Raw genomic sequence first — 14,084 nt, forward strand, 5'->3', positions numbered from 1 at the left:
CAAGTAAGCAAGAACAAAATGGATTTCAGTAAAGTCTCTTTAATGCTAGTCTGGGATAAATACAGACTTTTGAAAACTGTAACAGGAATTTCCCACTCTTCGTTATAGTGAGTTAATTAAGGCAGTGTTTCTTTGAAATGCTTTTTTTCATCTCTCAGCAGATGGACTGAGATGAACATGCAAATGCCTCGCCCCCAGCTTTCCCACAATCTCTCCCAACTATTGACCTGATCTTTGGGGCCAAGTTTCCTTCATCCAGGTTTACTGCCTTTTGGAACCTACAGTGGTGACACTGAGGGACTTCATCTCAAAAAATTTAAAAAGAGCAGTCATCCATTCTTCCATGTCATCAGCTGCAGCTCTGTACTTTTGATAAAGAACAGTGAGGTGTCTGTGACTACAGGGCCCTCACTCAGATCATCCTCTGGAACAAATACTCTTTCCAACTGACTTTGAAATTCTTTTTGAGTGCCTGCAAAAGACCTGGATTTTCACCAAATGAGACCTCAGGGTGGCTTTAAACCTCGGGTAAATCTGAAGATGATGATTTTTATTATTTATCTGGGTGACATTTTACTGTAATTTATTCTTCCCCCTCCCCGGAAACACGTACAGCATGTATGGGCAGTGTTGCTGAGCCTTCAGGAGGAGCCCCTATATGCCAAGCTTCAGAACTGTGAATTTGAAGTAATCACCATTGATTTCTTGGGCCATCACATTTAATCTGAAGGAGTTCAGATAAACTTGGCAAAGGTGGAAGCCATTTTCTGTTGGCAACCATCCAGAGGTGAATGGACTTTGCCAACCAGTATCATACATTCATTCCTGACTTTATGTAGCTCATGGCTGCCTTGATCAGCCTCTTATGTAAATACATTTCATTTGACTGGGACCCTTAGGAACAGATAGCCTTTGAAAGATTAAAGAGGGCTTTCTCCACCCAGCTCCTGATCCCTTTCTCCACCCAGCTCCTGACCCCATACATAATATGTCCTTCATAATAGAGACAAGTGTGTCAGAATTAGCAGTAGAGGCCATATAATTACAAGCTGCTGGGAAACCAAGCCTTTGTTTCCTTGCATATATTATTCCAGGGAACTCAATCCCTGTGATTGTTGGTATACTATATATCACAAAGAACTGTTTGCTATTAGGGTGGCATTTAAAACCCAGAGGCACCTATTGGAATGGGCCCAGCAGACAACAGAGATCAAGATAGAGTCCCTTGCGAGATGGGTGGTGTAGAAATATGATAAATAAATAAGATAGATCACTGCAATTTAGAGTACCCCCAGAAAATACATAAACTGAAGCAGAGGTGATTTGGTGCTCACTGTTCTTGCATTTTAACTTCAACATAATCCCCAGTACCCATAATAAAGATTCCTTGTCTTGAAACTGGAATACTGCAAAGGTGATGATTTGCCTCCTTCATCTGTGACACCTCCAGAAAACTTTGTATCTGATACTCCCTGGCTTTTTGATGAAGCAAGTCAAGCAACTGCTGCAGAAGAACCCCGTGCTCAAGCATGGCTCAAGAAATCCAGAATACAACCAGTTTTCAACCCACTCCATGGCCCTGGAATCATGCAGTCCTACAATACTAAGGCTGCTTTTACTTTCTTCCCAGTCTGTTATGGGGACACTTCTTGAAATGGTGTGGTGGCAGTCCCCTATAGGACATGTTGGGTTTTTCAAGATTCTCCATCTGGTTGTAAGATTTTTGGTGATCACACATTCGATTTGATGTTGAAAGTACATGACCTGGAGCAAGGAACCTAGTTTCTGGCAAGCATTACTCTGCACATTTCTGGCAAATATCATGATACCTCTCTTATCAGCCTACCACACTCAGTCCAATGGCCACCAGATGAAACCAATGGCATCCTGAAACAATATTTACATTGTTAAATCAATTTCCGACAGGACAACTGGATAAAATTCTTACATCTTACATCTTGCAGAATTTGTGTTTATTAATTCTCAGGATATAATTACCCAGGTAACACTGTCCTTTGGAAACTCTGGATATCATCCTCCATTTATTTTTCTTGTATGCATCTTGAATCTGTCATCCACAGCAACAGATCAATTGTTGCAAGAACTGCAGGCACTGCATCAGATCCTATGGGACCAACTCAAGCAAGTCAAAGAGACATAGAAACACTTCACTGACTGTCAGTGGCAACCTGGTCCCATCTTACAGTTGATGATTCATTGTGTGGGTTTCAGTATGGTGGCCTTACAGTGAGCATTGAAGAATGTGGACAACCAGTTCATTGGTTTTCTAATTGTGTCCATCAGCAAGCTAGTGACTTTTTGTCCCTCTGTCACTAAAAATCTACCCTGTTTTCTATAGATCCTTATTAGTACTGGTATCAGTTAACCCTGATATCATCCTAAAGCCATGCTGCCAATCTTCACCTTCTCTGCCTCCAATTATACAGGGTGAGGCAGAATATGAAGTCACTTGCATTTTGGACTCCTGGAAGTTTCATGGAAGATACCAGTATCTTACTGACTAGCAGGCTCTCAGCATATAATTGTGGTGACTACAGGCTCTTAGATATCTCTACGTGAGGAGTTAGACTCAGTCCAGGGGGCTGCTGATTAGGACAGCAAACAACCAGACGCTGGCTTTATGAAGCGCCAAGCCCTAAATTACACTGCCAGTCAATGAGCAGCAGAGACCAGCATGACTCAAGAGGAGAGAATATCAACTGCTCTAATTACAGGAATTCTGGCTATATAAGATAATCTGCCCTTGTGGGAAACAACCCTTCTGCTTCATGTTGTTCCTGTGAATGCCCATCCTTTGGCTTGACTTCTGGACTGGTTTTCTGTCAATTTCTCTGGATCTTGACCCATGGACTGTTCTTGAATGGTCCAGTTTTCCTGTCTTCAGTTTCTTCGGGCAAGAGATTTATACCGCTGACATAGTCTTCTATTTTTCCAAGCCTTTGTTCTTTGTTTAATAGCCTGCCTTTATTTCTGCCTAAGTTTCTGTTGAATGACTTTTGACAGGTCAATAAAAGTTCACAAACTTATAACTGCCTTGCTTTTTCTTTGCCTTCAATCTAAGGCTTGCATAGGACAAGGGGAAGACTGAGAAAGTTATGGTTGAATGGAGTTGATGAGATCATTAGAAAGAGAGAGGTGAGAAGAACAGAAGACAATGTATGAAGCATTATATGATTGTGGTAGAATCAAGGATGGTTGGCCAGGACAGAATGGGGTAGGGAATTACATTGTAAATTAGTGCTAGATCTGTTTCTTTTTCTTATTCCGTGCCTTTAATTTCTTTGGCTTACTATTTTTAACTTCTTTTCTGCACTCTCATTCAAGCTTATCCTGAAAGGGAGGTGAGTGACAGCTATGTATGTATTTATGCAAATTTTAACTTTTTTCTCTCATTACTTGCTCCTCAGGCCTCTCTCATTGTCACAGAAGAACTCCATCTCATTACCTTTGAGACAGAAGTTTACCACCAAGGTTTGAAAATTGACTTAGAGGTAAGAACCTGTCATGAGTAAGGATGGTGAGCAGGGGGCTCCCATCCAGGCTGTAAAGGGCATGCGTAGCACTGAGGAATTAGGTAGCCATTCCACGAGACACAGATCGGGCCCGCCTTAGCCTTTGGGGTTTATATGGCTGGGTTTTTCCCACGCTTCTTCAGTTTGTTAGGATTTTCCTGTTATGTAGCAGCAATAAAACACTAGAGACCTGTTCCTTGTGTCAGCGTGGTTCCTGGCTGTTAGGACAGAACCTGTGATATCACCAGTTCCACTAACTCAACTCTAGCTCGACTCCTTTATTGGAAGGCTTATTTATGGCTGGAATGGGAGCTTTTCTATAATTTGGATAACTTATTGGAATTTCGCCAGGAACAGAATCAAATATAACACAGGAAACAGAAAGCCTCATTTGAATTATGGTAACTGGAGAGTCTGTGGGTGCATCCAGCATGCACTCTGCAGCTCACGATGGAAGCTTTGCAGGTTTTGCAGGAGGAAGGAGAAAGCTCACGAACGGCCAGCAGCTTCCAACGTGAGCCTTAGAGCACAAGCTGAAAGTGTCCTGGAGAGTCTGTGGGCGCATCTGGTGCACGCTCTGCAACTCACATGGGAAGCTGCTGCCCATTTGTGAGGTTTTCTCCTTCCTCCTGCAAAGCCCCAGAGCCACAGCACAGTGTGAAGCCCAGCCCCAGCCCAGCCCGGCAACACAGCACAAAGAGGCTTCTTGGTGCGAAGGGCCAGGCCGGGCACGGGAGCAAGAAGACAGGGTCAGCTGGGGTGGTGGAGTGCAGGGTGACTGCGATGGTGACTGCAGCTGGGGCTTCCTGGGGCTGCTTCCTGCTGTGCTGTGGCTCAGGGGCTTCTTGCAGCCACAGTGCACCAAGAAGCCTCTGAGCTACAGCATGGCAAGCAGCCCCAGAGCCGCTCGTTCTGGGGCTGCTTGCCACCCCGCCAGGCAGGGTGCAGGGCGGCCTAAAGCGCAGAGGTTGCGGGATAGGTGGATGGAAGGAGTTGGAGGCAGTCACCTTACTGAGGCTCAGGGCTGGGAGGGACCAAGCCCAGAGTGGCTTGGATTGGGGTGTGTCCTTGGCTAACAACTGGTGGAATTTACTTAACAACAGCACGGGGAGTGCTGGAATTGCCGTCGCTAAGTGATGCAGTCAGTGACATCGCACTTTATGACCACATCCCTTAGTGATTGAAATTCTGGTCCCAATTGTGGTTGTAAGTCGAGGACTACCTGTAAACTAAATAAATCTAAAGGACAGCTTTCTGAAATAAAGGACTGTCCTTTATAATAAGGGTCGTATGATAACTGTATCTATATGGTTATGTATATTGCCTTTGTTCAGGGAACTGTTCCTCTGAAATGAATGAAGCATCCAGTTCCTTAAATGAATGTAGATCCAGTGGTTAGTTTATGCTGAATCTTTCCATGAAATATGGCCCCCTAATCTTGAAAACCCAGATCGAGGACATCTATGAAAAGGAGTCTAGAAAATCAAAGTGGATCAACATGTTCTTTCACTCTTTGGATTTGCCATGGTCCATTAAAGCAAAAACAATTATTAAACTGCTCTTAGCATGCTCCTTTTTTATGTTGATACCAAGGATGGCAGCTTGTTTCATTGCACAGCTGCAAAATGGTCTTATGAGTGTCCTGCTTAGTGAGATGGGAGAACTGAAAAACTGTTGTTTAATTTGCTGTGAAAGATAAGATCCTGAGACTCCAAAAAAGATAGATTTGTGCTGAAGTGACTTGTATTTTGTTCCCCTAGACCCATTCACTTCCTGTAGTGGTGATCTCCAACATTTGCCAGATGCCAAATGCATGGGCATCCATCTTGTGGTACAACATGCTGACAAACAATCCCAAGGTATGCTGTGCTTTGAATGCAGCAGTGCAGAGGAAAGTGAGGAATGGGGAGGGAGGAGGCTGTTTCTCCTGATTTCAACTCATGCACAACTCCTCTCTTGGCAGAACGTGAACTTCTTCACAAAGCCACCCATTGGCACTTGGGATCAGGTTGCTGAGGTGCTCAGTTGGCAGTTCTCCTCAACTACCAAACGGGGACTCAGCATAGAACAGTTGACAACACTCGCTGAAAAACTACTAGGTAACCAACTCTCCCACCGCCACCACCTTATTAAGATTCATTGACCCTGAGGGATTGCCATCTCCCCAGCTGAACTAAGGGTTTGTTAAGTCCAAGGATCTCACTTTTGGACTCACAGCAGAATTTTCAAATGCAAACCTAGCGAATCATTGGCTGAGGATTGGAACCCGGGCCTGAAGCACATACAAAGTATTACAGTGCTGGCAATTTCCCCCCACAACTCCCCAACAAATTCCTAAAACGATGTCAAATAGTTATTAGCTTACTTTTAAAAGTGCCTTTCCTCCAAGGAGATCAAGCATGGAGGGGTTTCTCTCACATTTCTAATCTTTAAACAATTCTGTGGAGTAAGTTAGAGTGAGAGATATCTGTCCAGTTTAAACATCTCATCACATACAAACATTTAACATTTAATCTTGGATTCTTAAATCAATCACAGTTAGCTGAGATCACATAATATGCTAAACTATAATCTCTGGTTTACAAATCAAAACAGTTGGATTAACACAGTATGCTAAGATAGTGTTTGGTCCAAGCCATGATGACATCATTTGTGTGATACGATGCACATGATGTCATCAGTCTATTCCTCCCCCCACCCCAACACCCATGAATACTAAGCTGGAGCAAACTAAATTATATTATAGGTTAGCTGAATATATGAATCCAGTGACCAGTTGCCCAGGGTCACTCTAGTGAGCTTCAGTGGCTGAGCTGGGGATTAGAATCTGGCTCTCCTTTACCATAGCCTGAGAGTCTAATAATCATATCATAATGGCTCCCTTTAATTGTTCATCTTGCCACTCCCATTATTTGTTATAGGGCCTGGTGTCAATTACTCTGGATGTCAAATAACATGGGCCAAGTTCTGCAAGGTAAGGACTTTGGGAAGTGAGATGTATGACTGGGGCCCAGAACATATCCACCCATTTGCTTAATAGGCTTTCTTGATTTACCCTCTGCAGGAGAACATGGCAGGAAAAGGCTTTTCATTCTGGGTCTGGCTGGACAATATAATTGACCTGGTGAAGAAGTACATCTTGGCACTTTGGAATGAAGGGTAAGCACGTACCAGAAAAATCACAATTGTTGGCAGCATCTCTGTCTAGAAGAAGCTGTTGTCTCTCTCGTGGGTCTTCAGAGGTGAGAAAGTTCTAAACCAGCCTTCCTCAATTTGATGCCCTCTGCATATGTTGGGTATCAGATCCCATCACCCTGCATTCAGCAGGGGAGCTGACATCTAACACATCTGGAGGGCACCTGTTGGGAGAACATTTTTCTAAGTTCTCAGTGGAGCTTCTGGATGGTTTCTGGCATTGTGGATAGAGAAGTGATGATGGTATTATTCAGAATAAGCGAGACCTGATTTGGAGTACTATGTCCAATTCTGAGTGCTGCATTTTAAGAAACGTATAGGCAAATTGGAATGTGTTCAGAAGAGGTCAGGAAAGAGAAGCATGGAAAACAAGTGCTGTGAGAAAGAACTGGGTATATTTAACCTGGTGAGGAAAGGGCTTGGGTGACCGCACTCTTCAACTACTTGAAGGAATATCCCATAGAAGAGAAAAAAGGATTATTTCTGCTGCCCCAATTAGCAAAACTAGATAAAACTGACTTGCAGGTGGGTAGATTTCAGGTGACACGAGGAGTGACTGACCATTTTTGCTGTGGCAGCCATTCTGTGGAGAAGGCCCATGGCATACTGTCAGGTTTCTAGCCCCCCAAATTTGGGGACACTGGCCTACAGGATCTTAGTCAACTTGAAAGCATTCTCACCACTTTAGCCATAAAATAAATGGGTATTTTATGACTGGCCACATTGACTACAGCAGGCAGCCATTTTGTGACAGAGTCCTTGACATGCATTCAAAATTCCAAATGAGCAAAATGTTTGGGGATTCTGCTACATAATTGCATCCAACTCTATGATTTTGAAAATAAGTATACGTATTTCCTTCTCCTCCTCCAGATATATCATGGGCTTCATCAGCAAAGAGAGGGAAAGAGCCATCCTGAGCACAAAACCACCAGGGACCTTTTTGTTGCGTTTCAGCGAAAGCAGTAAGGAAGGTGGAATCACCTTTACATGGGTGGAGAAGGATATTAGTGGTAAGGAATGCAGACCTGAACACATATAAAAGTGCCCTTTGATAGATAGATAGATAGATAGATAGATAGATAGATAGATAGATAGATAGATAGATAGATAGATAGATTATGTGCCAAGAATAATATGCATATTTAACACCTAACAATTGATCCACATATTAATAACCTTGTTGGTTTCAGTCCAAAATATGGCAATAATAGGACAAATCCAAACAATATGAGTTAACACTCTAAGTCTTCAGCAGCAAGATAATTACAACACAACATTATCTGAGGAGTCCATTATAGACGTAGCAGGTTTTTTTGGTTACTGTTTATAAATTTTAAGATCATAGGAAACTAATTGCACGTTATTTTAAACAACCTTTCATTGGTTTATCAGGATAAGACATTCAAATTCATTATTCCTAGGTTTTGTAAATAGCTGCTATCAATTTCATCATCTTCCTTCAACTTCTGTCTGTTTAGGCTGGGCTTTATAGGGGTCTAGGAAAAGACTGTTCCCATCCCTTCTAAGATCCTTTAAATGGAGGTGGCAAGGACTGAACCAACAAACTTTTGAATATAACAATACACTTTACTTCTAAGCCAAGATACGCTGACATTTTATTTCTTACAGAAGTTACCATTAATTGATCTGTAATATTTAATGAACATTCTATAACATCAGAAGAATTCATTTGATTACTAAAGGCATTGTCAGTGATAACCAGTTTCTAATCAGTTTCAAAGATTTCTTTTGAGTTTTGTGATATTTTTCAGGCAGATTATTTTTTTATCACTGTGAGTTTGGTTCTCCCTCTTTTCTCCCCATCTTGGGCAAGGCATTGTATCTATCAGTCCTTTTTAATCCCCTTTCTACAGGAAAGACACAAATTCAGTCGGTGGAGCCGTACACCAAGCAGCAGCTCAATAACATGTCATTTGCTGAGATTATTATGGGTTACAAGATCATGGATGCTACCAACATCTTGGTTTCCCCACTTGTTTATTTGTACCCTGATATTCCTAAGGAAGAGGCCTTTGGAAAATACTGCCGTCCTGAGAGCCAGGAACATCCTGAAGCCACTGACCCAGGTAGTTGTTGACTTTCTGTGCTCTTCCCCCCAGACTGCTATAGACAATTTGCAGTCCTAAACTGCTTTTTGAGACTCTTGGATTTCCTCTTTAGCCATTGCTATTGAAAACTGGGGGTGCAGTTTCCTGTTTCTTGGCATACACAAAAACTGTTAGTGTATGCCATAAATAAGGTCTAAATTTAGTCTAAACGGAGAGAGAGAGAAAGAAAGCACCTCCAAAGTGCCTCCTAAAACCCAAGGGGAAAAAAAATAAAACCTTTGACCCTCCCTCTATGTGTCATATGGCCTTATCTACTTTGTATTATCATTCCATCAAGTGGCCTTTGGTCTCACCAAAAACATTAAATATGGACCTTGGCTGCTGAAAGGTTGCTCACATCTGCCACAAGGCACTGTGGAAATTGAGCCTTTTGGTCCTTGGAGAAGGATTCTTAAGAGTTGTTGGGTTTTTTTGTGTGGGATGTCTTCATGGGGAGCTATATTGTATACTTTATATACAATTTTGCATGCAGTTTGGTTGAAACAAGCTCTAATGGAACATAGTGTGGTTTACTTTTGAGTAAGCATACATAGGATAACTCAAGAGAACATGAAATCTTTAACAAATGAAGCAAGTTACCCCCTACTCACTACAGTAAATCTCCTTCAAGTTGAACTTAACTCCGAATTTCCTCATGGTGTAATGATTGCCTACTCTAATAGACTCAGACTCACAAGCAGGGACTTAATGATATCTGATTTATTAAAGAATAGTATGCAAATGCAGAGAAAGCTGAGAATGAGTAAAAGCGCGCCAAATACAAACTAAAAACCCTTGGCTCAAACGTAATCCCTCCCCTCGCCCTGCCATTGCAAACTCCCTCCCCAGGTGCTGGTAACCGTTTCTGCTGATGTCCTGGGAAAGGAACCTTGAACACACGAGATAACCCAAACACATTCCAATCCAGCTACTAACATATAACAATCCCACGAGATGGAATCCTCCTCCCCTCCCAGACGAAACACGCATCAGCCAAATGACATGCGAAACGTTACGATGTACCGGCAACATTGGAACGGTGAACATGACACATGGACACATTCATGCCATTTTCTCGACATAGAACTGGTCTGCCATTGCTTCCCAGACTGGACTCCAGCTCTGGGTCCCAGATGGTCTCTCATACAAGTATTAAACCAACCTGACCTTCCTTAGCTTCCAACTCAAGCGAATCAGCCATGTATATTTCCATGAAGTCACCTAGGAGACTTTTTACTCATTACAATTGTTGTTTTTCTTCTCTGCAAAATATTTTATTTAATTTAGAATTCTCAACAAAAACTTCACATTATGGGTAAAGGCAGATGCCCTGTCAGACCCTCGCACAAACCAGCAAATTTTCCTGCAGGGTCTTTGTCTAATTTATTTTGGTGCTGCTGGTAGCTCTTGTTGGGTTGGTAAAAAAAAAATACTGGGGGAAGTCAAAAGGCAATTTCAAAATAGCTTTTTATCATTCTTATCCATTTTTGTTACATCCAAAGTTTAATTTGCAAAGCAAATGTGAAGGCAAGAATGTCTAAATTTAGCATTTCCATTAAACCGAGCTGATACACGCCTACAGGTGAGTCTAGGATTGTCAGTTAAGACGGCACAATTCCCAGCACCTAAATTCTGGGATAATTCTCTATTTTCTTTCTCCTCATCCACCTATCTCCAAATCATTTTTTATAGAGAGAAACAAAAAAACCCTGCAGTTTGGATAGGAGACCTCTTGTGCATTTTAAGATACACAAACTAATAGATTTTTTTCTCCTGCCATAAACAGGTGCTGCTCCATATCTGAAGACCAAGTTCATCTGTGTAACCCCGTAAGTATGCTTTCTTCACTAAAGATAGGACCCAGGGAGTCTACCCAGCAGTTAGATAGTATTTGTTTATAGATAGAGTCTTCCCAGTTATTTGTGCTTCAACTATCAGTGGTTTTTATCCAGAAATAGATAATCTGCAGATGAAAAGTAACAAAAGGAAGGGTTGGTGTAAAATTCAGGACCTCTCCTTCTAGCAACATTCCTTCCTTCTGCTGCACAGATTAGAAATGTAATTGAATTGCCCAGAAACGTCTTAATTAAGCTATAATGCAGGTATCACATTAGCCATGTGAGGCCATTTTTGTAGACCCCTCCCCCTGATTGTGCTGGCAAAATCCAATGGCACACTGCTAAATTACAGCAATCCATTTTCCTCAGTTTTCAATAGAATGTAACAAAAATTGGTGTTTTAAATCCTTTGATAAACATAAAATGAAACCCAAAAAAATCGCAACTGGGGGGGAAAACTCTGTGTGTGTGTGTGTATGAGAGAGAGAGAGAGAGAGAGAGAGAGACAGAGAATTTAGTGGTGACTCCACAGGTTGCCTTCCTGCCCCTGTTGCAATGAATGAAAAGTAGAAAGTCTTCTTTCAGTCCAGTTTGATTCCTGGTGAATTCATAGATACATCCGGAATATAATATGCAAATACATTGCCACTGTCTTCTTCCAGGATGTTTTTCAGCCTCCCAAAGCCCTGATTTTTCCTGGAGGTCTCCCACCAAGTACTAAAAAGGCCCAGCCCTGCTTACCTTCCAAGCGCAAATGGCAAGGTGCTGCCATTTGCTGAGAGCACATTACTGTATCGTTACCATTCCGCCATTGTCTTCTCCAGGCTATTTCAGATGTATCTAGAGATGCACGAATATCTCTGGAATAGCCATATTCTGGCCAGATTTTACACAGCTTCTAACTTCTGTGCCTCCTTCCTACTCCCTCTTCTTCTCTCCCTGTCTTATCCCATGTTTCCAGAACAACTTGCAGTAGCACTATTGAACTGCCTATGTCTCCCCGCACACTTGAATCCCTGATCCATTTTGGCAGTAATGGTGAAGGAGCTGACGGAAATGCCAGCGGGCAGTTTGGTGAGTGCATGGCCTATGGTGCAGCTGTGTGTGATGGAAGGATAGGGGGATCCCTTTGTTCCTGCTGCTTTTGCAGCAGGGTCAGACAGGCTGCTGTGTTCATAGTTATCCAAACATCATTTAAACCAGAAGGAGGCAGCATAGTATCCTCCAGATATTTTACATTTCAGCTTGTATTGTACACTCCTTTATTATGCATTTAGTTGCTATTGTATTTCATTCAGCAAACTATGATGGTTGACAGATTGTTCCAGTCAGTATTACAAACCAGAATTTAATCTCAGTTTAATCTCAAAGGACTCCGCAAACTTTAGTTTGTCCATTCACACAATATAGATAAACAAATCTAAAGTTATAAAACAAAACACCTCCACTTGCCCAGAGGGGAGGGAGTACCTAAACACAGCACTTGTTTATCATTTCTGAAACCATTGGGAAGATATATAACATTTGAGGTGGGGTTAAGTTGAAGTCCCATGGATTGATAAAGCAAAATATTTGGCTTGGGTGACAAAGTGCAATGCCCTGTTAATGAAGAGTTGGAATTGGCATGAAAGGCAGACCAAGGGTAAAGCTAGAACAAAAGGTAGCTATATTACATGAGGAAATGTCAGGGATAAATGTGTTCCAGAGTCTTAAGGTTCCATATTCTAGAATGAATCAGCAAGACAAAAAGTAAAATGAAGGTTTGGGGACAGAAACGTTGATGAAAGAATAGTGAAATAATGAAAGAATAGCAACCCACATCCCTCACAAATATTTACTGTTGAGAGATGAACTCCAAAGAGAGAAATAAGGATATGGGTCCTGGCAGAATAGCTTGCAAAGATAAAAAATAGGGGCAGGTTGGCCAGAATGAAACTAATAAAATGCAAAGAGCAGGTTCATTTAACAAGGCAACAGAAACAGCTCTTGAATGCATCATCTGGTGGACCACATCTCACCTGGCCTTTAAAACCCAAATCTCCTGAGCATGTATAGAACTGCAGTGTGCAACTGGATTGCATTCTTCTCTTTCTGTATCTCTGGCAGAGTCCTTGCAGGTGTTTGACATGGAGATGACTGCTGAATGTGCCAATTCGCCCATGTGACCACCCCTCTTAAGCAGCTGACCAGTTCTGGCTTCCTGGCATCACACATTTACTCCCCTTGCAGCATCATGGAGCTCAGACATCTCGGCTCTGCCTCAACAGAAGACATTTGATTGAGGGTCCTTCTTTAAGTACACCATTGCTGGAGCTTCTTGCCAGATCTCAAGACAGCTGGAGGGAAGAAGTTTCGTTTAATTTTAGCTGTTTACTTCCTTCCCTACTCCAATATTTTTCATTATGTATACTGGTTATTAATATAAGGGGTGAAGACTTTGTTCTGGTGTTTTACTAGATCAAGTGTGCCTCCTCAACAGTACTTTTTGGTCTCCTGTGCATTTTTGCTGCATGGCACAAAAAGCTGTTTCTGTAGCGCTACCCTCTTAAGTGCTTTACCCAGTAATGAAGCAGTTGAAATTGACAGGCAGGAGTCTGTTCAAGTAGCCCCATGTTAGGGAGGGGAAAGCATATATGGAGGGACACTCCTTAGAGACAAGTGCGCTTTTGTTTCTTTTCCAAAACAGTGTATCTTCTGTGTTCTGCTATTTAGCCCTCCTGTGACGATCAACATACCCTAGTAGAACAGCCCTGCTAGGTAAAAATGGCCAATAGCGTGGTTAGTTGACCATCCTGGGCTTTGATGCTCCTACTGAGGATTTTAGAGCATTCCAGCTTCAAAGACTGCTAATACTCAAGGTTGCGGCGCAAACCCCAGCGGAATAGTAATATAACTTTATTGATTAGTCAATTGACCATATCAAAAAAATTGGGCATCAGCCACAATAAAATATGGTAACATAAGACAGAGAAAATGCAAGATAAGATAAAATATAATAAGGTGAGATAAAATACAATAAAATACAGTAGGGTGAAATAGAGATAAAAGTGAGATTTTTTTTAAAAGTGTAAGATAATGCAGAGGCTTATAATATGAATAATAAAATACAAAAACAATATGTGTTTAGGTGAACTCATCACCTTTACATGCCACCCCAATGTGTTCTATAAAATCTGTCCTCAGTTGGACAGCCCTGACTATAAACTTAACAGTTCTATTGACTACATATGTGTTTGTGCCCTAAAGAAAGTAACATAGTCATTTGTTACAGTCCCAGTATGTGGTTCTGTCAAGCAGTGTCTGAAGGTACTGAGCCCTTGCTTGGGCATGTAATTGGCAGTTAAATAGGATGACATCTTCTATTTCAGATGCACCATAAACACATGTTCTCTCAAACTAAGGCACTT

The 14,084-nt window shown here is 41.9% G+C and overlaps 1 protein-coding gene across 3 annotated transcripts in view; it reads left to right on the forward strand.

Moving 5' to 3' along the window:
* The window catches only part of STAT3 (signal transducer and activator of transcription 3), a 57,424-nt gene extending 43,606 nt beyond the window's left edge, over positions 1-13,818 (forward strand). For 2 of the 3 annotated variants that reach the window (XM_063300730.1, XM_063300732.1), the window contains 10 exons: positions 3,429-3,512; positions 5,294-5,392; positions 5,497-5,632; positions 6,455-6,507; positions 6,598-6,692; positions 7,602-7,741; positions 8,606-8,821; positions 10,626-10,668; positions 11,639-11,751; positions 12,784-13,817. In XM_063300730.1, the coding sequence (XP_063156800.1) occupies positions 3,429-3,512; positions 5,294-5,392; positions 5,497-5,632; positions 6,455-6,507; positions 6,598-6,692; positions 7,602-7,741; positions 8,606-8,821; positions 10,626-10,668; positions 11,639-11,751; positions 12,784-12,842 (1,038 nt within the window). In that variant the 3' untranslated portion in view covers positions 12,843-13,817. Of the gene's footprint in view, positions 1-3,428; positions 3,513-5,293; positions 5,393-5,496; positions 5,633-6,454; positions 6,508-6,597; positions 6,693-7,601; positions 7,742-8,605; positions 8,822-10,625; positions 10,669-11,638; positions 11,752-12,783 lie in introns of all 3 variants that reach the window. The other variant, XM_063300731.1, reaches the window with a different exon arrangement.
* The last annotated feature ends 266 nt before the right edge of the window (positions 13,819-14,084 follow it).

This window comes from Candoia aspera, chromosome 4 (genome assembly GCF_035149785.1).
Source record: "Candoia aspera isolate rCanAsp1 chromosome 4, rCanAsp1.hap2, whole genome shotgun sequence".
In the NCBI taxonomy this organism is placed as follows: domain Eukaryota; kingdom Metazoa; phylum Chordata; class Lepidosauria; order Squamata; family Boidae; genus Candoia; species Candoia aspera.